This window comes from Cupressus sempervirens, chromosome 10, assembly GCF_028749045.1.
Source record: "Cupressus sempervirens isolate cs-2001-9-10 chromosome 10, ASM2874904v1, whole genome shotgun sequence".
Classification (NCBI taxonomy): domain Eukaryota; kingdom Viridiplantae; phylum Streptophyta; class Pinopsida; order Cupressales; family Cupressaceae; genus Cupressus; species Cupressus sempervirens.
The window spans coordinates 863,939,770-863,962,207 of record NC_143127.1 but is presented as its reverse complement, the minus strand read 5'-3'; the positions used below and the strand labels follow the sequence as shown (position 1 = coordinate 863,962,207).

The following is a 22,438-nucleotide window of genomic DNA, read 5'->3' as shown; positions in this document are numbered from 1 at the left end:
CCATGGAAACAAACTTGCGTAAGTTAAAAGAGACAACCACAGAATCGAGATTTGCAGACCCTACCCTCTATAGACCGATTAATCGGATCTTTGATATATGTGGTTAACACACGCTATGTAGTTAATACCTTAAGTCAATTTATGTGTGAACTGTTGGAAATATAAGAGGAGTAACTGAGAGGGGAGGGGTGAATCAGTTACTACTAAAATAAATCCCAGATCCCTTAGATGTCAATTGAAATTCAGTCTGGTAAAATTCATTATTCTTGATATTCGATAAACACAAAGAAATTACTATAACTCGGTAATATAGAGTGTGAATTACTTTGGCAGATCTTAAGATGTTATCAGTAATTACTTGCAAGCATGAAAGAAATAACATGAACACATAAGACGCCAGGACTTAACGTGGAAACCCAATTTGGGAAAAACCACCAATATAACTAGTTACTGTTTTTCACTCTTCTGAAGTGAGCCCTATTAGGAGACAACCCTGTTAAAGGTTACAAAACACATTGTTAGGTGTGACCCTATTAAAGGATTTAATCACCCTGTTAGGAGTGGCCTTGCAAAAGGTCTTGAAACAATTCAATGGAATTGCCACCTTGTTAGAGGATTTACAAATGGTTGTTAAACCAATTCTGTTAAGAGATTTTAGTGCATTGCTACAATGGTTAGAGAGTAACAATGAAATGACCTGATTGTGATGCATCTGAATTGCTGATTACAGATCTCTGCTTTGGTTCATATTTGATCCTTCCTAATCGAATAACACTTTTTTGCTCCACAAGGATATCTTCTTATCCTTCAAGTTCGCTTCCTCTTTTTTTAACTCTTTCAACTTATTCAACTTGCATCTCACACTTTGAAATCACAACTTGACCTTTTTCTTATACCTTTCAGATTGTCAAGTCGGCTCAAATACAAATTAGAATAACCAATATTCATCACCTCAGTCGGTTAGAATCAATAGGTAAAATAATTAAGCCTTACATGCCAAAATAAGAAAATCCTTTGGTAGCCAACCTAGCTCGATAGAAACTGATTCTGAAGTGATTTCTTGTGTTAACCAATAGAAGCTCGGTTAACACTGTGAACTTACAAAATTCCTTTGGTAACTGAGTGAACTTGGTTAATACTGACTCTGTTCAACATTCCCTTTGTTAACTGAGTGAGCTCGGTTAACACTCTTTTCTGCTTAACTTCCTTCGACAGCCGAGTGAGCTCGGTAGAAATTGCCTTCTGCACAGAGTAAACTTAGGAACCCTTGGTAGACTAGGAAAACTGTCTTCATTGACCAAGTGAGCATGGCATGCGTTGACTGTCAACTGATATGACATTTGTGTAACATCAAAGACAACACACAATTAATCAATTGTATCCAACAATCTCCCTTTTTGACATTGATGGCAACACAACATGTCATAGCACAATGAAATTTTGAGAACAAGACTCCCTCTGTCAGAAAGTTTCTCCCTCTTTGATTTTATACAGAAAACTTCTCTTATAGTATTCTCCCTTTGTGAAGGAATTGCTTAACTTCTCCCTCTGCAAAATTTCAGAAAGATATGACAGTAAACTTCTCCCTCTTTGACAACACATGCCAAAGACAATTTTGATTAATGCCAACGTACCTTGAGTATAGATTCATCTGCAATATGTCCTTGTTAATATTGCATCAATTGATTGATCTTCAAGTTGGTGCTTGTTGATGCATCACTAAATTTTATTTAGTGAGCTTCAGATAGGGGAATGACCCCTAGCTTACCTCTTAGATACAAAAATGCATCTTTAGGTAATGATTTGGTGAATATATCTGCAATTTGCTCTTTTGTATGCACATATTCCAATCTAATTTCTTTGTTATGTACTAATTCTCTTACAAAGTGATATTTTATAGCAATGTGCTTTGTTTTGGAATGCATCACTGGATTCTTTGATATGTTGATTGCATTGGTGTTGTTACAATACATCACTATTGGCTCTTTGATTTCAACCTTCATTCCTTCCAACAATTGTTTGAACCAAACAATGTTAGAACAATTCACTGCTGCTGCAACATATTCTACTTCTGTTGTGGATTGAGATGTGCAGTTTTGCTTCTTGTTTGTCCAAGATACCAACCTTTTACCCAGAAAAAATGCTCCACCATTGGTACTCTTTCTGTCATCAAGATTTTCTACCCAATCAGCAACGGTAAATACTTTTAGATCAAGGTTGCCTCCAAGTTTGTGCCATAAGCCATAGTCTTTAGTACCTTTTAGATATCTTAAGATTCTTTTTATTGCCATAATGTGGTTTTCTCTGAGTTTAGCTGAGAATCTTGCCACTATTCCAACTGCTAAGGCAATATCAAGCCTTGTATATACCACATACTGTAATTTCCCAATCATTGATCTGTATAAGGTCTGATCTACTTCTTTGGCGTCATCATCATTTGTAAGCTTAAGTTTAGTACACATGGGGTTTCCAACTGGTTTTGAATCCTCCATTCCAAATTTCTTGAGTATCTCTTTGATGTACTTAGATTGAGTGATATAGATACCATTTCTGTTTTGCTGTATCTGCAATCCAACAAAGAAATATTTGCAATCCAACAAAGAATTTTATTTCACCAAACATGGACATTTCAAATTCTTTATTCATTTGTTCTGAAAATGCTTTGTATAGGCTACTATTGTCATTTGTTCTTTGAAAACCAATCTGTATCAAGTAGTTATGTAGTCTTTCATACCAGGCTCTAGGAGCTTGTTTGGAATTTGCCCTTGACAATACTCTCAACAATCTTGCATAATCTTGGTCTTCTTCAGGTTCTGGATTAGGGTTTGGTGCTGCTGCTTCATCATCACTCACATCATCAAGATGCGCTCCTCTTCTCTGGGCTGTCTCTACAACATCTAATCTTGGTGTATCCAACACGACATTATCAACATTTCCTCTACCTCTAACCATCTTTACAATCGGGTTCTTGCAAGATCATAGCCCTCTGCAAGGTGTAGGCCAAATCCGCAAATCTGTAACCCTACAACCGAAATTAACTTAGGATTCTACACGATCTAATCTCCACAAGGACGAACCTCGAGCTCTGATACCACTTGACGCAAGGAGGGATGAGTCAATCAGGGCCAAAGGCACACCAAGCTATCCGAACCGCCTGCAAGAGTTAACACAGTGGAAACAAACACCGAATAACAACAAACTTGGGAGATAGAGGGAGAAATGCCTTCATATATTCATCAAATAATCAAATACATGCCCAACTATAAGGCCTTCTGGGTTATAGCCAACATACATTAATCTTCCAATGATAAAACTTCACAATTCAATTTGCTTCTTCTCCTCCTACGCTTCTATCCTCTAACTTCTGATGCCTAAGACTCTACTAAAGACCTCTTTAAATACATGCATGGCTACAAGTCGGCTTGTTGCAATTACATAAAAAAAAACTATTATATTAAATGCTAAAATAAGCCACAAGTCGGCTCACAGTAGATACCTATCACTAAATTAAATGCAAAGGTCAGCTTCAACAAGAAACCGCACACGACAACTCGGCAAACGAAGAATCCAACAAAATGTTGCAACTCGGCAAACTCAACAACATCCGGCAACCAAAGAAACTCGGTAGCTCTCGACAACCAAAGGAACTTGATAACCAAAGAATAACTTGGCAACCAAAGGAAGCTCGACGACCAAAGAATAACTCGGTAGCAACTGTGAACTCGACAAACATAGAGATCTTGGCAACCACCACGAACTCGACAACCAATTGTGAATTTGGCAACAACTAAGAAACTTGACAATGCAAGACATTACAACTTGGCAGCAACAAGAAAGAAGGAAAATATGCAGGATAGCAATGCAACCTGGGATGCTCCTGCATCAACTATACATATGGTACTTAGAATGCTTGTGATGAAAAGATGTATAGAATGCTTGTGATGAAAAGATGTATTGCAATTTAAGGTATAAAAATGTAAAAGAGTAAATAGTTGAACATTGCATTGAATTGGAACATCGAACATTGAACATAAATAGTCAAATCAGCAAGTAGTTAACTTTGGAACGTCCCTCCATCCTCGACAGAGGTGGTTGAATTTGGTGGTGCTGTTGAGGATGGGGGAACAAAGTCCCCAAGTCCCCGGTGCGCAGAGCGAAAGGGGGCGATGCGTCCCCCTGTTACTGTGATATCAACTAACAACTATCATATCATTGAATGCAGTTACTTTTCCATATTCATGAGCATGAGAAGGTAGTTATAACAACTATTTTACATGTTCATATGAAAGAGATTAATAGTTAAAATCAATTTAACTGAAATATCTTAACTAAGAATTGAAGGTGTATTCAATCAACAAATATGATGAATATAATTGCCATCGTAACTAAGATCAACTGATCAATACTGAAGAAAATATTTATAATTGTCACAAGATAATTTCATATTCAACTGAACTTGAAAAACATAAAAATAAAATACTCATTAAAAGTAGATAACTTGAATGCAGATCATATCTTTGTCTTGTGCAAGTGATGGCGTTTGGTGGGAGAGAGAAGCAATGTCAGGGGCTTAACCTCCCAACTGTGGATCCTTTACTATCCCCACACAATCTCTACTAAGAAAGGTCCTTCCTACCTTGTGATTAGGCTTGGGACACCACTGTCCAGCCACTGAGCATTATGGTGTTAAGAGTGTTGGCTAGACAACCAACTACGCTTTGGATACCTTCCATGCACCTATCTGCCAATTGCTAGCAACCTTGACCTCTAGTGATCACAAAAAGAAGCTTGCCACTAACCTACCTTGGCCAAGGATTTGTGTGGGCACTATGTACCCGATCACCCACTGCTCGACTTGACAAGGCCTATACAATGGACTACCATGAGCTGACTCAGTTTAAACCACTTTTATTATCTTCTTATTTGTTACTGATTGTTCTTTCTTTGATCATGCAAGGATAACCTGTGGTTCAATGGCTACCATTACACACCCTTCATCTCGACCATGCTGGTCTTCCTTGATGAATTTCTGCTGCGATTGTCTAAACATTATATAATCACAACCAATGCATTGTGCGTGACCTAGGCCTATGGCTTTACAAAAGATTCATGATACTTTAATTTATTCTTGACTTTTTCAGAAGAGTGCTGTCTCTTATCTCAAAGTGTATATAGTAGATACCTCGATATAAGCTTGCACTGTTCAATCTTGCTCTAAGTTAAATAATAATTATGAAAAGATGATGTTAATGTAGAGTGCCACAGTTTGCTTGATCCAGAGCATATTAACAAATTTTATACAAATGAAAACAAATAGGCCATTTCAGATCAAGGTGCTACCAATGCTACCATTGGCTACTTAATACCAAGCTATTATTGGCTACTTAATACCAAGCTAATAACTATGAGCCTCTTATATCAATTTCAAAAGAGCATAAATAAGCATAAGTATTCCATGACCTAACTGTAATGTCACTTCTTTGAATGCTTAGTTAGTCTTTAAGCAATGCTGGTGAAAGCAGGATCAAAGGCTGCAAACGTAGAATAGATAAGTATTGAAAATAGTTCTTGACACCTCTCACGACACTTCTGTGCTTGTGGCTTCCAGTAGAAAGTCCAACACTGTATGACAAATATGTGCAAGAGAATCCTTGGTGGTATTGTTACACCACGATGACACTCGATTCAAAATTTAAAGCGAAAGAATAATCCAACGCAAATGGGAATAGTAGCTGTGTGTGACTTCGAGAAACTATGAAGGATTCGCAAGAAAACTGAGAATATGTAAAGCAATATGAAAAAAAATGTAGGTAGTATGAAGTTGTAATAACTCTAGCGAGGATTTGAATGCTACTCAAAATGAACCATTGCACAAAATAGATCCTTGCCTTACTCAGTTGCATGGCCGGTTACTAGCAAAAAGCATGAAGGTGGCAAGGAGTTGCAACAAAAAGGCATTGACAACAAATGTAACGATATTATTAAAATGGCCACCGAACAATATAAGGGTCCAATGAAAGGATATAGAAATATGATTGCTCATGATAAAATAATAAAACTATTGCCAAGGAAAAATAATAACTATAATACTAGCTTTATAAGATGTTGATACGAGGATGAAAAATAATAATTCACTCTTTATACTTTATTATAATGATACCCCTACTATATTTACATATATTACAATTTTTCCTAGTTCGTTTCACGCTCAATTGAATGCTTTTATTATTTTAATGAGATACACATATTGACTTGGTTAGCTCATGGTCGTCCAAGGTACACACTTGCTTGCCTAGCCGTTTACCCTTAGCCATGGTGGTTTACGAATCATAACTATTTGCCTAATGATAGGTGGTACCCCTGTGCTCAAATTCCTTCTTTGGCAATGTTTCCCCCCTTCAGCGTGTGCCTGCAAGTGAAATTTATCATGGTAACAACATATTGCTCATCATTTTATGAAGTCAAAATTATTATAACATATGATCATATTAGCCATGCATTTCCAATTCATATATCGTCATAATGATTGACCAACACTCCATTATCCCATGAAATCATAATGAATAACTAATTTAACAAATCACTCAACTTCATAGGAAGCTTCAACGGTTATAAGGGAAAATTAACAATTAAGCCAAAAATTGGGATGTAACAACCATGACCTGTAGATCGCAATATTCCGTAGTTACATTATAGTCAATTATGCTTGTTTCCCAAGGGCAAGGGTTTGATTCCTGTGAATGTTATTTGGCTTGAATAATTGTCGAAGGAACAATAATCCAAGGTACTTGACAAATTGTAGTGGAAAGCATTTTGTAATTAGGGCAAAGTAAGTCTTTCAATCATCAATTCATCTTGTTTTAAGAAAAGTTTTTGAAGCGTGCAAATTTAAGCTCGTAAAGGAAACCTTGGGTTCTGTTACACTTTTCTCACAACTTGTATTTTTTAGGGTTTGAGCATTCTGGTTTAAGAAATATAGGGGCTAGTTTGCAATTAGGGCAGGACAATATGAGCAATCGTTCCAACGATTTGCATTGAAGCAAACTTATTCATGCACCCAACATTTATAGTATTTTGTTAATCATAATGTGGCTGGGTTACTGCTACTCACTCCATAGCCAAAGCAGTGTATGTCTCTTCATTAGTCGAGGATTTCTTGAGGGTTTTAAAGTTATTTTTATGCTGAGGCCATCTACTGTATGCTATGCAGGATGCACTCGGAACGAGAACACCTCAAATTTACAGTGGGTTAGGAAGAAGTTGTTTCTAGAGAGATGGAGAGACTTTCTATGAATCTCTTTGTTTTATCCAAAATTTAAATATATATTTTTTTAGGAAAATTGGTTCTAGCCAATAGAAAATTAGAGATAAGTGTGCAAAAATATCTTTTAAAAAAAATACCTAAACTATAGAATCTTGAATTGTTTTCATTGAAAAATTAATTGATAAGAACTAACAAAAACATTAGTTCTCTTATCAAATATTTTTTTTGATAGGTAAAAGGCCATGAGGTCCAAGATTCCGTCTCAATTGGGCACCAAAGATCATAGATGGATAGGTACCCTTGGTGTAACCCTTACATAAATATCTCAGAGTAATCTAACCAACTTTAGTGCCTTTTTTGATTTCCGAATTTATAGCTTTGCTCTTGATAATTCCTTGTGAGTATAACCTGAAAGTTAAACTTGGGTATGACGTAGCTGTTAGAACGAAAAGAAGTATGCTTCATAATAACAAATGAAACTTTTATCCCATTAACTTTAAATTTAGAATCAAATATTATATAAGGAAAAGTTTTGAATAATCGAAAATACATCACTTATTAACATAAAACTTCCATGATATCAATAAAAGTTCTAAGCCAATTTCGCCTCAAGAACAATTGTCTAACTTATACTTATCATATTAGCTTGACTTATTAGAATCTCTTCTCTATTTGCTCCTTAGATTATTTGCTTCTCTATTACCTTCCCCATAAATATGTTTTATGATAGTTTTTTCGAATTGATCAACGATGGCTAGGGCATATTCAAGTTAAGAATTAAGGATCCAGTTTGGGTTCTCTATTTTTTTAATGCATTTAGGATAATTGTGGATCTCATCATCCTTGCTAATACTACTTATGGTGCTTCATTTGCTGAAGCCTTGAGTATTGTCTTCTTTTCACCCACCATGAACTTCAACTCCATCTTCTCGAAAAAATTAATTTACTGTCCAAGAGAATGCTCATCCATCTCACATACTCCAACCTGCCTACTATAGATGCATAATAGATAGGAAAATCAACATGGAATTATATACGTGAAAATCTCTTGTGCCATCATGATATCCGCACCTTGGAAATCAACTGGCAAGGCTGCCCATTCAATCATATCAAGAATCCTTATAGATCTCATCATCCTTGCTAATGCTACTTGTGGTGCTTCGTTCACTGAAGCCTTGAGTATTGTCTTCTTTTCACCCACCATGAACTTCAACTCCATCTTCTCAAAATCTTTAATGTACTGTCCAAGAGAATGCATCCATTATATTTCCTATATGATATTGGAATCACTAATCCAAATCATATAGAAATCATTGGTGATGGTGTAGTCATCAGGCTCAATACTTATCTGTGGTACCCAACTGTGGCATCTTATCTTAAACCCATTCTTGATCATCACATAGTGTCTTTGAAAAGCTTCCAATGCCAATCCTTTTCTTGCCACCAAGCCTGTCACTCACGAAATCGTGAGCTGCACTGCTGTCCACTAAACATGTTACTTGCAATTCATTCACAAATCTTCTTACTCTAAGTGGTTGATACTTGGGCATAACAGGAAGTAAAGTACTAGCCCTATGTGTGAAGGCTATATTCTATTGTTCTTCGTTACCACTTTGTGTCATCATTTGCAGATGTATGTTCAACATAATACATTGTACCTTTCTCAAGGCATCGTATGACTAGGTAGCCATGGTTCTTGGCAAGAGACACAATTTCTTCTTGCATATCCCATTCTTGCTCTCTATTTGTGTACATTTTATCATTAGTAGCTAATAAAAATGTATTAATGTCTAAAAAGAGACCACAAGGGTCTAGGGGAATGGAAAGTGTACAACAAGCCAAATGCTAGTGGCAGGAGCACCAAACGGGGTCTGCATAAAGAACAAGCAAGAAAGAAAAAGAACAAACAAGGAAAGACTTAATACTTTTCACAAACGAGAAGTACTCTAGAAGTGAAGGATATAGTCTGAGGTGAGGGTGTACCTCAAACTGTCTTAGGGAGCTGCTGGAGATAGGTTGATGTTGTCGAGTGTGCACTTTGCGGGGCCTAATTGATCTGGTGTGATTTAATGTCCCCTTTCTTGGGGTTTACACTTGTTTCACTTTTTAATTACTGACTTAGAGTTTTGAATATTGTGGATAACTTTTAAGATTTCTTTATATTAAAAAACAAGAAAAGACTTGATACTTCTCACAGACAAGAAGTACTCTAGAAGTGAAGGATATAGTCTGAGGTGAGGGTGTGCCCTAGACTGTCTTAGGGAGCTGCTGAAGATAGGGTGATGTTGTCGAGTGTGCCCTTTGCGGGGCCTAATTGATCTGGTATGATGTAATGTCCCCTTTCTTGGGGTTTACCCTTAATTTGCTTTTAATTACCGACTTAAGAGTTTTGAATATTGTGGATAACTTATAAATATTTTTAAGATTTCTTTATATAAAAAAACATAAGGCCCGTTCCTTAACATAATATATATTCACCCATGAATATAGAAGTTCTTTGAATAAATGATATGCAGAAAAGATGATTATGTCATATATGAGAGCTAAATAAAGTTAACTTAATATCAATTCCACAATATCTCTTTACAATAATCCATATACTGCTTTGTCTTTAATGTTCCCTTTGTTCATTCTTTCCTCTATCTATACTTCCCTAAACTTATCCAATGCATGTATCTCATATACTCTGCAATGCTGTTTTCCTCTTTAGGTTAATCCTTGAAATCAAACTCCTATTAGAATTCCCTTGTATAATATGTCATGATAAGGTGATGACCACTTTATGTTACTATCTTTATATTTTATTGGTTGCCTTTAAAATTTGTTTTCTCCTACTTATCTGATATATGTTTTAATACTATTAATCTTTATTCTCCTATTTCCTTATTACCTTACTCCCTTACTCTTTTTTATATCCTTATATACTTTATATTTATTAGACCCCTTCATATCATAATGAATACATTACAATGGCCACAACCTCATCCTACTCCTTTATCAGCTTCTCTTCTTACATGCCTCTTATTAATGTTTATTGGCCACCTCTATGTTCCTTTTATTATCTCTTATTGCATTAGGGTGGCGGCATATTTATATGTAGTCAAGCCTTTAAATGTAGTGCTGCTAATTTAATTGGTGTAATATGAAAACAATTTAATATTATTGTTTTGAGAAATATATGTTATTAATAATTGAATTTGAACAATGAAATATTAGATTTTATTAGTATTTTTGATGGATTATATATATGTACATTGTATGTATATATATATATATTTCGATGATATAGATGTGATTACTTGATGTTGATTCCTCTTTTCTGCTATCTAGGATGGCCTGTATTGGTCCATAGCATAATCAAGGTGTTGTGATTACAAGGGCTGTCTGCTATTATTTAATATTATTCAATGATTTCATTGCCTCATTAGGATTCAAATAGTTACCATTCATATATATATATATATAGGGTAGATTAATGATGATGTTATGTATTATGCAATATATTACTGTCTTATATTTATTTATTATTTTAATCATTTATAATTGCGGGGTTCCATTTTAGGAGGGGTCATGACATGTGACCCGAAGGAGGGCCGAGTGACCGCTTCATCCTTTGGACAGGAGACACATGTGTGAAGGAGGAGGTGATGAGCTGGTCTGAAGTCTGTCTCGATGGGAACTGAGGTGTAGAAGAGATAAAACCTAGATCCCAATCTGAACTTTTGGAGTACTTCAAATATTAAATTTTAATATGAAAAGAAATGCAACTACAAATGAAGCCAATGCACAAGAAATACATGGAACCATGGTCATAAATGTTGCTAGGATCTACTGCCCTAATCCAGCCTCACGATGAAATTGTATACAATGTTTAAGGGCACCAACCCCAAGAGATCACCCAACCCCTTGTTAAAGAGCACCAACCCTTGCTATCACATATTCTTTAGTCTGAGCATCAACCACAAGATGTTACAAACAAGTTTAACAAAATTTACAACTGCAACTTCAAACTTCACAAATATGATGATGTACAATTATATATTACTGCAAACTAAATTTCTTAACCCTTCAGATATTTTGATATGAATTACAAAACAGAAATAGTGACAATCTTCTGATAAATCTGCCTTCTACAAATTCTGTTCACAGTTATCTGAATTACAAAACACAAACAGCATCAATCTCATTTGCTTAGTCAGCTTGATCAAACCAAATATCATAATTCCCTGCACTATCAAACTGTGTTCACCATTCAAACAGTGTATGCAGTAAACACTGTCAAAAGAATAATTTGCATATGGTACTGTATACCTCAGATTTTGTATGTTTGCAGCATTCCGTGCTTGATCAGATTTATTCAAAAGACATGTGAATCTACCCATTCACCCCTTAGAAATCATTGCAGATTAGGTCATGGTATTCTATAAATAAAATATGTTGTAAAACATGTTTCTTTCTCAATATAAAGCATTCCCAACTACTACAAATATCAAACTCAAGCAGCCTATGGATAAGACTTCCTATCTCCATCTGCAGAAAGGTTGTGGGAAGTTCGAACTCCCCAAGCAGTGCCAACTGTCAACTATGAACTACCAACTGCCAACTGTCAACTACCAACTGCCAACAGTCAATTGTCATCAGCCTTTTTAATATACTTTTACATCAATTGGATTGATAATGTGCAGCATTTCTTTATTGTGCCAAAGTGTTTACATATCTCTAGAAACGATATTATTAAAGAAATATTGCAAGGTAACAGTTTCAAGGATGGTTTGAAATAGACTCAACCACTCAACAATAATGTAATCAATGCCAATGAGCAGACTTCTTTCGAACTAACCATGATCAGACTTCCACAAAACTAAAGTTTTTCTGAGTCATGCTTTAAGTAAATACATTCTGAGACATATTTGTTTGCATATTAAGTTTTTGTCCATGCAACATAAATCAAACTGATCTTGTCTTGTTTGCAGATTGAATTACACAAATCAACTGCATATTTATTCTTTTCAGCAGTAATCTTACATGTTTATTTTTCACTATCAATATTAAACATTCTGTTCTTTGATAGAATTAATTGCATTATCAAAACAACGAAGAGAAAAAAATGATCATTATACTGTCATTTCAATCTGCAAACTTCAATGAACTTCTGCAACTTTTATATTTCATCAGATTTGATAACGGTATACTGGACATCAATGAGAAAATATCTAACATATTTTTGCTAAAAGGCTGCAAAATTCTTGCCTTGAATTCAAGAATGTTGCAGCTTTATAACCTTGATGTTCTTAGATCTACTTTTCAATTTTTGTGAATATGTTAAAGCAGCATCTGTAGGGAGATTGGTTATGATTTATCTCATTTAAAAAAAATTGCTTTGATAGGGTTTTGTGATATTTTTCTTGCAAACTCTGCCCATTTTTCTTATCAGCATTGTTGACAGAATGATACAATTTATTCAGAATCTTGAGGTAAGTCACTTGCCATGGTTTCATTGAGATGGAATCTAGACATGGCCAGATCATTTTTTGTTGTTGTGTTTGATTTTATTCTAAAACAAATCTGTTTTTATCAGTTAAATTAAGGCATTTGTTCTGTGGTTTTATCTATGGTTGTTTTCATATATGTTATTATTGTAATGCCTAGTATTAGAGCCCAATTTGTTTCTTCATATAGGGATATTTTGAATTGTGAAATGATTATTATACATATTTGTTGCTTTTAATATTAATATTTATTTTGTTTTCTTTGTGATCGAGGTTATTTTTTTTGAAAATATTCGTGACTATTATTTGATTTGTGGTTTGGGCTTTTTTGGCTTGATTTTTCCCAGAGGAGTTCAAAAAGATTTTTCACAGCCACATGGCAGTATTTCCCTTCTGCTCTCATGCTGTTGAAGTTTCTATTTGGGCAAAAACCATCAGGTTTGCTTATGGATTATTGTCTTTCTCCTATGGATTAATTGTATTTGATATTTTCTGCAATTACTTACATATTTATTTATTATGACAAACCTAAAGGATTGTTGCCTTGATTACTCATATGTGATTTAGTGCACTTTGATTAAATATATGACTGTAACTTTCTATTTGCTTCTCCTGATTTAACAGTTATGCATGTGAACTGCAGCTCATTTATGGAACCATATTTAATTTTTTGTTTTTGTTATCTTTATTTTTATTTCGGAGATCCAGGGAGCTTTGAAAGAAATATAATTACAATAAGTTTGATTTTGGACATGAATATATGCATTTGATGCATATCGTGGATGTAATGGCAAGGAAAGCATGCACTTGTGGCATATGCGAGAATGTAAATCTTCCTTCAGTTTGTGCACCTTGTGCAAATTCAAGGTACTCCCAAACTTCAAACTCCTAAAATGTTTAATGAAAGTTTATACTTATTTTAATCCTTGTTTTAGGATAATATCACTGTATTATAATTGGTTATGGGCCATCAGCCAAAGGCCATGAATGGATATTATTTAATAGTGGTTAGATGATGCAAGTGGAAATAAGGATGAAAAAATCGTACAGACAGATAGCTAGTTCATGTATAAATTGAAAAGGAAAATTGTTGTGTCAGTTTTGGTGAAGTTGGAAAGGAATTTATACATACAGCATACTGCTTTGAATTTAACAATAGGCTATCAAATAAGTTTTATGTCCTATGCTCCTGGCCCAAAATCCATGATATAATTGATAAAATATACAGCCAGCAGTTGAAGTAAAATCTGTCATTGACAATTTCAAACATATTGAATTTTCCTAAACTGCAAATCTTAATTTTTGAAAGAGATCTGGACTTCAAGAATAAGGAAGGACATCACAGAAAAAATGAAAACCTCAAAACCAGTCTTTTATTGAAGTTTGGAAGAAGAAACCTCAGGACACGCCTTTCATTGACATCTGAACTGCTATAAGCTTTTTGAAACTCTAAATCTTAATTTCTGAAAGTCATCTGAACTACAAGAAAAAGATAGAAGAGCATCATGGAAAGCCTTGTTAGACTTAGCATGCTGATGCTGACATTGATTGTCATTGATGTCAAAACATCCATACCGACACTTTGGCGGTATCAGTTGGTTGTCGACAGGTTTTGGAGTTTTGATGTATTCTCTGGCTGTTGGTCTCAGCAGTATGGCAAAAGTTTTGGTTATGTACAGGAATGGTTCAAAATGCAGATATCTCATACTTCCCTAATTTGTGTACCTGACTCCATTCAGGGTTTCACTTATTGGTACACCTGTTCATGCTATTTGGTTTCTAGTGATTGTTGTGTACATGAAGTATACATTCTGATATCCTTTATATCTGAGAAATTGTACAGATCATTAGATATAGTTTGGTGCATTGGCTACAATTGATTGTGGTGCCTGGGTTCATTGATTTTAATGAAGATCTTAGGTTTCATCTTTTGGTCTTGGTTGTGCATTCCTACGGCATCGACAATTGTGATAAATATTGTAATATCTTAAGTATGACCTAGAAATCATAATGTAATGTGGTTGTAATGCATTTCTAGATTTAGGTCCGATGCTTTAAATCAGATGTAATATTATAACTGGTGCATCAGTGACATCACACCTATTGTTATGAAGCTGACATATGTATACTTGTATATCGATATAAATAAGAACTTTTTGTATCCAAGAGCAGTAGTTATGAGTAGTGAATGTGGCAAAGAATGTGTAGAAAGTGAAGTGGTGAATGAGATCTAAGTGTGAACAAACACATAAAAGTTGATCCAAGGAGGTTCAGACAGTAGCAGATTGTATTGTAGAGGTTCAACGATTATAATCTGTGGTGGTTTTACTTTCATCCTTTTTGTGTTGGCTATAAGCCCATTGACAGTGAGACCTATTGTATTTCTCAGAAGTAGCCACTCTGGTAGTGAAGCCTGCCAAGAATACCTATTGCTGTAGTGAGCATTTCCAACAGTTAGCCCTTGTTGTAAAAATTACCGTAGCCTATGTCATCTTAATAGGTGTGTCTAGTTCATGAGAATTAACTTCTTTGCGGTTTTTGTCAAATTGTGTTTTCCACGTAAATCCCGGTGTAGATTGTATCATTGTTTTTGTGCTTTCATGCTTATCTTTGTTATGGTCATTTACTGTACTTTAACTGACATATCTTAAGTATGGTTGATGGTTGTTAAGTATTTACCGACAATTGAAACATTTTAATAGGTGTGTGTGGGAATAATTGATTCACCCCCTCTGCTTGTTGGCCTATAAAACAACTGGTATCAGAGCTTGGTCCCTTGGTGATAGAGCTTAATTGCTTGAGGGAGACCTTGGATGTTTGAACAGATGGAAGGAGAATACTAATCAAATGAGGATTGTAAGATCATGGTGAGTGATATAGAGAGTATCAAATCGGAAAATGAAGAACTCAAGCAGAATCCGAGAGAAACAAACACATACATTGCAAAACTCAGATCAGATCGAAAAATTCGAAGCAAGGCACAAGGAAGTGTATTGCTGAGCTAGAACAAGAACTACAAAAATTGAAGAAATCATAGAGTTGTGGTGAATATATGGATCTTGAACATGGAGATTTGAAAGAAATTAAAGTCATTGATGCAGATCCTGAGAAGATAAATCACTTCAAGGCTGAGGTAGAGGCCAATTTGATTGATTACTGGGTTAGCTTGTTCTGTACTAGAAATGGCTTTGGAGGAATTGAAACAAGCTGAAAACAAATTTAAGGCGATGATCAGGGAGGTTTTTGAACAAAATGAAAGGTTGGAAGGAGAGTTGGAGAAATTGAAGGCATAAGTATGTGAAAATAGTGCTAATCCTGGATCAGTTGCTAATCAAGCAGAAGAATCACACGAATAAAGAATGCTCAAAATGCAGTGGTGAATGCTCAGATCAGAATAATTAAGGCAAAGAAATGGTAACCAAAAAATGATGCAGATGGTGAAATGACAAGTAGGGACCGAAAACAAACTACATAATTTAGAAATCCTCCGGTAAGACAACCAAATGCTCAACATTGTTTGTCTTTGAAAGTTTAGGAGGTTTTGTGCTTTACTCGTCATAATATTGGTCATAAAGCAAAGGAAGGCAATGGTTAATGTTTTTCATGGAATTTGTTGTACGTTTCAGAATTTTGGTTAAAAGGACAGTCAATGTAGAATGAAGTATCTGTTATGAAGTTTTCACACCATCGCCCCAAAATTTTTGGGGACCCCCTTTTTTCGTTGCCTTAGCAAATTTTTTGGAATTGTCCAGAGGTCTTCGATTTGAAAATTTTACACCTTGGATGCCTTTGGGTGAGGAGGGACGTGGTTGGTTTATTTTTCACTTGGTGCAAAAACTTGATTTTTCGAAAAATGTAATTTTATCCCTAGGCCAAACAGGTTTCAAAAAAAACATTTTTTTGATGGTTAGAACGATATTTGGCAGGATAAATTGCAAAGTTTGGACTTAGATGATTTTTTTGAAAATTTGAAATAATTGTATAAGCTTGAGCATTTTCAAAATGAATTTGTTAGATTTAGTCATTTCGGAAAATCTTGATTTTTTTGGTGAAAAAGGAAAATTTTGATAGTGAAATTGAAATTGGAGTTTGAATTTTGACTGCTAGGAAAAGGATTTATTTTGTTCAAAAATTGAAATTGCATTGCAAAGTTGAAATTGGATTAAATTGCAAAATCTCATTAATTTGGTTGAAATTTTGCCTATAAGGTTTTAAAAATGTTAAAGGAAGTTGGTAAATTAGAATTGAAAATTTATTCTAGCGTGCTAAATTCGATTTTAATGATATTTTAATTACCAAAGCATTGTTAAATGAAAATCTTGGCATCTCCTAGGCTTACCTTGTTTCTATTTTGCAATTTATGATCAAAACTGGCAATTAAATGGGCCAATTTCACTATGGGCTAAGTAATTTTAATGATGCTTTTAAATCTGGGCCATTAATTAAGGGACTAATTTAATTTTGTTTTCTTCCAGGCAGGTCGGCCCACTTGGAGAGGCAAAAAGTTTGGTATAAGAGGGGCTTCCCCTCTTATTTTCTCATTCCTTTTTCCTCCTTGGATGTGCGATCTTCCTCTAGAGGCAAATTTCAGACTTGGGTATTTTTGGGACAGATTTTCTCCATTTCTTGGCAGCATTTTTCTCCTCCTTGCTTGGGCAAATTTATGTTCTAGGGCAATTTTTGGAGCAGATCTGATTTTTTCTAGCTTGGGTGATTTTTTTTTGAAGTCTGATTTCTCCATCTTTGGCAATGATTTCTCCTTCTAGAATTGGGCGATTTTATATGGCGAAAGGACTATGTGATATAAGGTTTGATTTTTGGCAAGTGTGGGCAATTTCAAGCAAGTCGAAATTCTGATTTTTGCTAGGGCATCATTATTTGCAAGGAGGATTGAAATTTCTAAGATATGATCCGAATTTGGAGAGGGTCCGGTAATTGGTAAAGGCAAATATAAAGAAAAATTCTATTCATTTGTAGAGGTGAAGATTGGTTTTAAAGGCAGATTTTATTCCTTGTTCTTGCTTGGTTCGATTCCCTTATATTCTTCTTGCATTCATTATACACCACTTCATCATTCCATTGATAGGTTGAAGTTGGGAGATGTAAGTTTAGAGTTCATGATAGGACATTTGGAGAGGCAGAAATAAGCTAGACCACCCTAGGCTGAAGTTGATAGATATAAGTCTAGTCCATCCCAAGGTAATGAAGAGACAAAAATAAGTGGTAGTCCCATCCTTAGAATTGAAGTTTGGAGATTGATAAGTGTAGAGATAGGACTTGGAGAGGCAGAAATAAGCTAGATTCCATTGATAGAAAGAAGGTTGGAGATTGATAAGTGTAGTCCATATCATTTAAAACGAAGGGGCAAAAATAAGTGTTTAGGATGGTAGATGTTAGTGCAAGCAAGAACGCAAAGGGAACGGATACCAAAAAAGACAAAGAAGACATGATGCCTAAGACCACCTTCTTGAAAGTGAGGCGAATATGTGATACCAATATTGACATGGTGAACATGATACAGTTGAAGGATAGATTGAAGGAAGGACAATCCCCCATGGCAAAGAAGATCTACAAGAGTGGAATTGTACACGCGGCAGCTTTCCCTCCTACCTTGCCTTGTCTAGAATTGGTAATGGAATGTGCATCCCGATTTGATATTGTTACTAAATCCATCATTTTTGATGAAGGGAAGAGAGTGTTAGCCAACATCGGCAGACAAGTGGTCGAAGAAGTATTTAATATTCCCTAGTATAAAAGCATGACAGTGGTAATGATGGATCAGGTGGGTAAGTTATTTCAGGATAATCAGGAGGCCTACTTCATTCATCTAAAGCAGAATTGGTTACACGAGGGCAAAAAGAGAATCACCAAGTCGTCAAAGCTCACCAAGTTAGATTTCAAACCGTAGTACGACGATCTTATTGTGCTTCTCAGCTAGATCATGGGCGTGGCTCAAGGTATGCAATTCAAGAACTAGATGTACTACTTTATTGATGAAATTGAAAATGGAAAGAGAAAGTTTGATTGGGCTAGAATCATAAGTGAAAATTTAGAATTGCAAATTAGGACAATGCAAAATCAAAAGTAGTTCTATATGGGATCCTATCTTTTCTATCTGATTGCAAGACTATATGAAAATCCTGGACTTAAGGCCTTAGGAGTGATTGGCAATGGGCTAGGGCAATGTTTGGTGCATGAGTGCTATCCACAACTTCATTTGCACAATGCCAAAGTTTATAAGATGTTTTATGACGCCTTTGCCATGAAGACGGTAAGGATATTACAAGGGACACCTGCTAGAATACTCTCAATGGAGGCAAAAGTAAAAGTTAAGAAGTATGGGAGTTGGTTCATCCAATTTTTGCAATTTACATACATTAGAGTGGCAGGAAGTACGGTTTGTCCCAAGAGACTTCCAAGGTACCCACACGTCAAGGTAGTTTTGATGGATTTGGCTAGGCAACTTGAGCATTATGACAATGATGAAACTTAAAGGTGAGACAGGGATTACCTTCTCATTTGGAATAGGTAATGATACTTGCCTCAATCCTGTCGCCTTTGCATCTGCAGAGAAAGAGTTAGAATTGTATCATCTAGGATGGTATAGAGCAAGAAAAGGATTCGATCCTAATGGTCTTATCAAGGCATCTCACAAAAACACATTCAAACATATTCCTACTAGAGAAGATTTTTGGGCCAATGCACAAGATGACTTTCATGTGAGGAAGCTAGCTTTCTCAAGATTGTCAGTAGGCATGATGAGGGCAATCAGATGGAGAGGCTTTGATATTCCCGATTAGCTAGAAGATGATGAAAATGTGCTGAGAGAAGATTCTGCTATAGTGGATGGAACAGAATTGGGTCCAATGGATTGGGATGATCATCAGGATCTTTCCTTAGAGGCAGTTACAAGGGCAGTTGATCTACACTTCGAGTCGTGGTACAAGGCAATTACAAAGTCGGAAGGTACGCCTTACTTATGAGAAGATGAAACCAGAGGAAGGTCCAACAGAGTCAGTCAGACAGAAAGGTGAAGGCAGTAGTCGGCAACAAAGAATAGTTAGGAGCAAGAAGAGAAGTTTGGAGGTTGAGAAAAATAAAGAACATCAGAAGCCTCCAACAAAGAGACGGAATGCATTGCCGTCAAGGGAGAGCATAATTGAGGCTAGAGGCAAAGAGGATAATACAAGTGGACAAGGGACCATGGTAGAGGTGAGTTCTGATTCAGAATCAAGCGGTTACAACAATAGTATTGAGTACTCTTGTCTCTCGGAGAACCAACATGGAGATGATATGACAGTCACTAGTGAAGAAGAGGATAGGTTAATTGATATTGAGGAAATAAGCTAGGTGCTCGAGGTCATTGGTGATGCTTTGCTTGTCGAATCGAATCCAGATTTGGGGAGATGCACTGCACCGCTATGGTTAAGGCAAATGCTTATGCCAAGAGGCGAGGTGGTGACTGTCCGAACAGTTGAATATATACAAGGGTTAGTGGAAAAGGAGGATAGTGAGAAACAAAGACAAATTGCAAAAACAGTGGCAAAGGTAATTAGGAGTGATAATGAGGGTCATCGAAAAGTTCAGATCGCTCTACCAAAGTTTAGCAAGGCAGTGGATGAGATTGTAGCCCAAGAATATGAGATAGTAGAGCATAACTTGGGAAGAGTCACGAATGACATGGAATGTGAGGAGATTCAAGAAGGCATGGTTTCAATCAGAGAAAGATTGAGGAAGGCAAACGAGAGGGTTGTGAAGTTGGAGGCCAAAAACAAATATTGAAGAGATTGCCAGCCTATCTAGTAGTTGCATCAGGCAACCCTTACACAAGATAGTGGAAGCAACATGGAAGAAACATCGGCTTAGCTGCACAAAGTCAAGGATTGGATCCATGATATAATTCAAGATGGGCAAAATTTGTTGCCTTCCTTTATCTCGACATTCAGGTCATTGGTGGCTATTAGAGACAAATTTAGAATGTTTGAAGGGGAGTGGGAGGATTTCCTTCCAATCAAGGACTTAGCGATTCCAAGGCTACAGACATTTATTGAGCTATTGGAGAGATATTTGGAGAGAATCAAGTTGGTAGATGAAGGAGGAATGAGTATGGTGGAGTCTTGGTTTGTTGCCTTGACCATTAGATTGAGGATACTTGAAGAGATACGGAATGAGATTGCATAGCACAGCCCAGGCGTTGACACTCTCAAATCAACCATGATGAGCAATGTTGGGGCTGCACTTGATTTTGAAGATATCAAAGAGGAGAACGTCAATGAGACAGAATTTGGATCAAGATTGGATTAGTTGGGGAAGGTTGCCATCAAGAAGAAACATTTAGGCACCCTTGCCTCCCTCAATGCCTTTATTGGATGTGCGAAAGAATATGAGAAGGATCATGAGAAGACATTGCAAGCAATAAGCAACATGATGAATTCTGCTAAGCTCAAGATGAAGCACAGGATTTGCCCTCCCATGAAAGAAGTCAACGACAAGCTAGCCAAGCTCATTGTCCTGGCTAAAAAGATGAAAGAAAAGGGTAGAATTATATTAGAAGATCATTTGATGTAAGCCCAAGTGGCAAATTCTCCTTATTCTTGGGTAGGGTAGGTGTCTAATTCTGATTGGTTACCATTTTGGTGCCTTCTCATTCATCATCTCATTGGCCGACGGGGTGGTAACCCTAATTAGGGTTTTTGAGATTTGATCTGGATCATTGATTTTGCCTCTTAATCTCTATTGTTGGTTGTAACTTTGGCCCCTACATAAGGCCATTTGCTCTCATTTGTAAAGGGTTGAAGAAAATTGTTGCTTAAGATAATACCAAAATTACCTCTCTTTATCATTGTTGTGACTTGCATGGTGATTAAGAACATTTGGTGTTATTGCATGGTTTCTACTTCCAATAGTTAGAATTAAAATCTCATTGAAGTTGTTAAAGTAGATTTTATTTCAAGAAAGTTGTTAAAAGTAAGAATAGATGGATAGTTGCATGGTGATATTGGTGGATGTTTGATAGGGATCTATAAACTAGGCCACTAGCATCCTAGCAGCTGGTTAGGAAGCCTTGTGTGGTAATCTATTATTTTCCCTTGAATCATTGCATCTATGGAGGTAGAGCCCCTGGTAAGCTTTCATCAGATTTGATCTCTGTCCATTTGCTAATCTTTCCATTCATAGGAGTAGAGGTAAAGTAGCAAGTAGTGTGGTAGTTGGAGATCATTCTTAGAAAGTTAGAAAGGAGAAGCATCACTGGTAGACATACCCTCCATCATCATCACCATCAACATTATTTGGCGCTCATATATTCCACAAGGCCAAATATCATCATTATCACAACAAGAGTTTGACAATCCTTGAATGAACAACATAAGGCAGCCTACGTGATTAACCAACAAATCATATTAATATAACTGAGTTAGTATCCACAGGTGTAAGGAACATTGGAGTTTTTTCTCATGTCTTCATGAGTATTTACTTTTGAAGAGAGGGATTGAGTGTTTGATATTCCATATCAAGTATTCAATCGCTATATTTTATGTAGTGGTACAAAACTGACATCAACAGTATCTATTGGTAAGACATGAGAAGAGGAATGTGAAATTAGCTAGAAGTGGACAAATTGTGATGTAATTGTGAACTTACTCTATAAAGTTGATCCCAGGAGGTGCAAACAATAGCAAATTGT

General features: G+C 36.0%; 1 protein-coding gene across 20 annotated transcripts in view; it reads left to right on the top strand.

Moving 5' to 3' along the window:
* Positions 1-22,438, top strand: part of LOC149536748 (DNA-directed RNA polymerase II protein) — a 121,175-nt gene that overhangs the window by 17,915 nt on the left and 80,822 nt on the right. For 15 of the 20 annotated variants that reach the window (XM_089803295.1, XM_089803294.1, XM_089803286.1 and 12 more), the window contains exons 3-4: positions 13,101-13,191; positions 13,462-13,620. The exons of 2 other annotated variants lie outside the window; for them this stretch is intronic. In XM_089803295.1, coding sequence (XP_089659421.1) covers positions 13,514-13,620 — 107 coding nt within the window. In that variant the 5' untranslated portion in view covers positions 13,101-13,191; positions 13,462-13,513. The remainder of the gene's footprint in view (positions 1-13,100; positions 13,192-13,461; positions 13,621-22,438) is intronic. 3 more of the 20 variants (XM_089803289.1, XM_089803287.1, XM_089803276.1) reach the window with 2 other exon arrangements.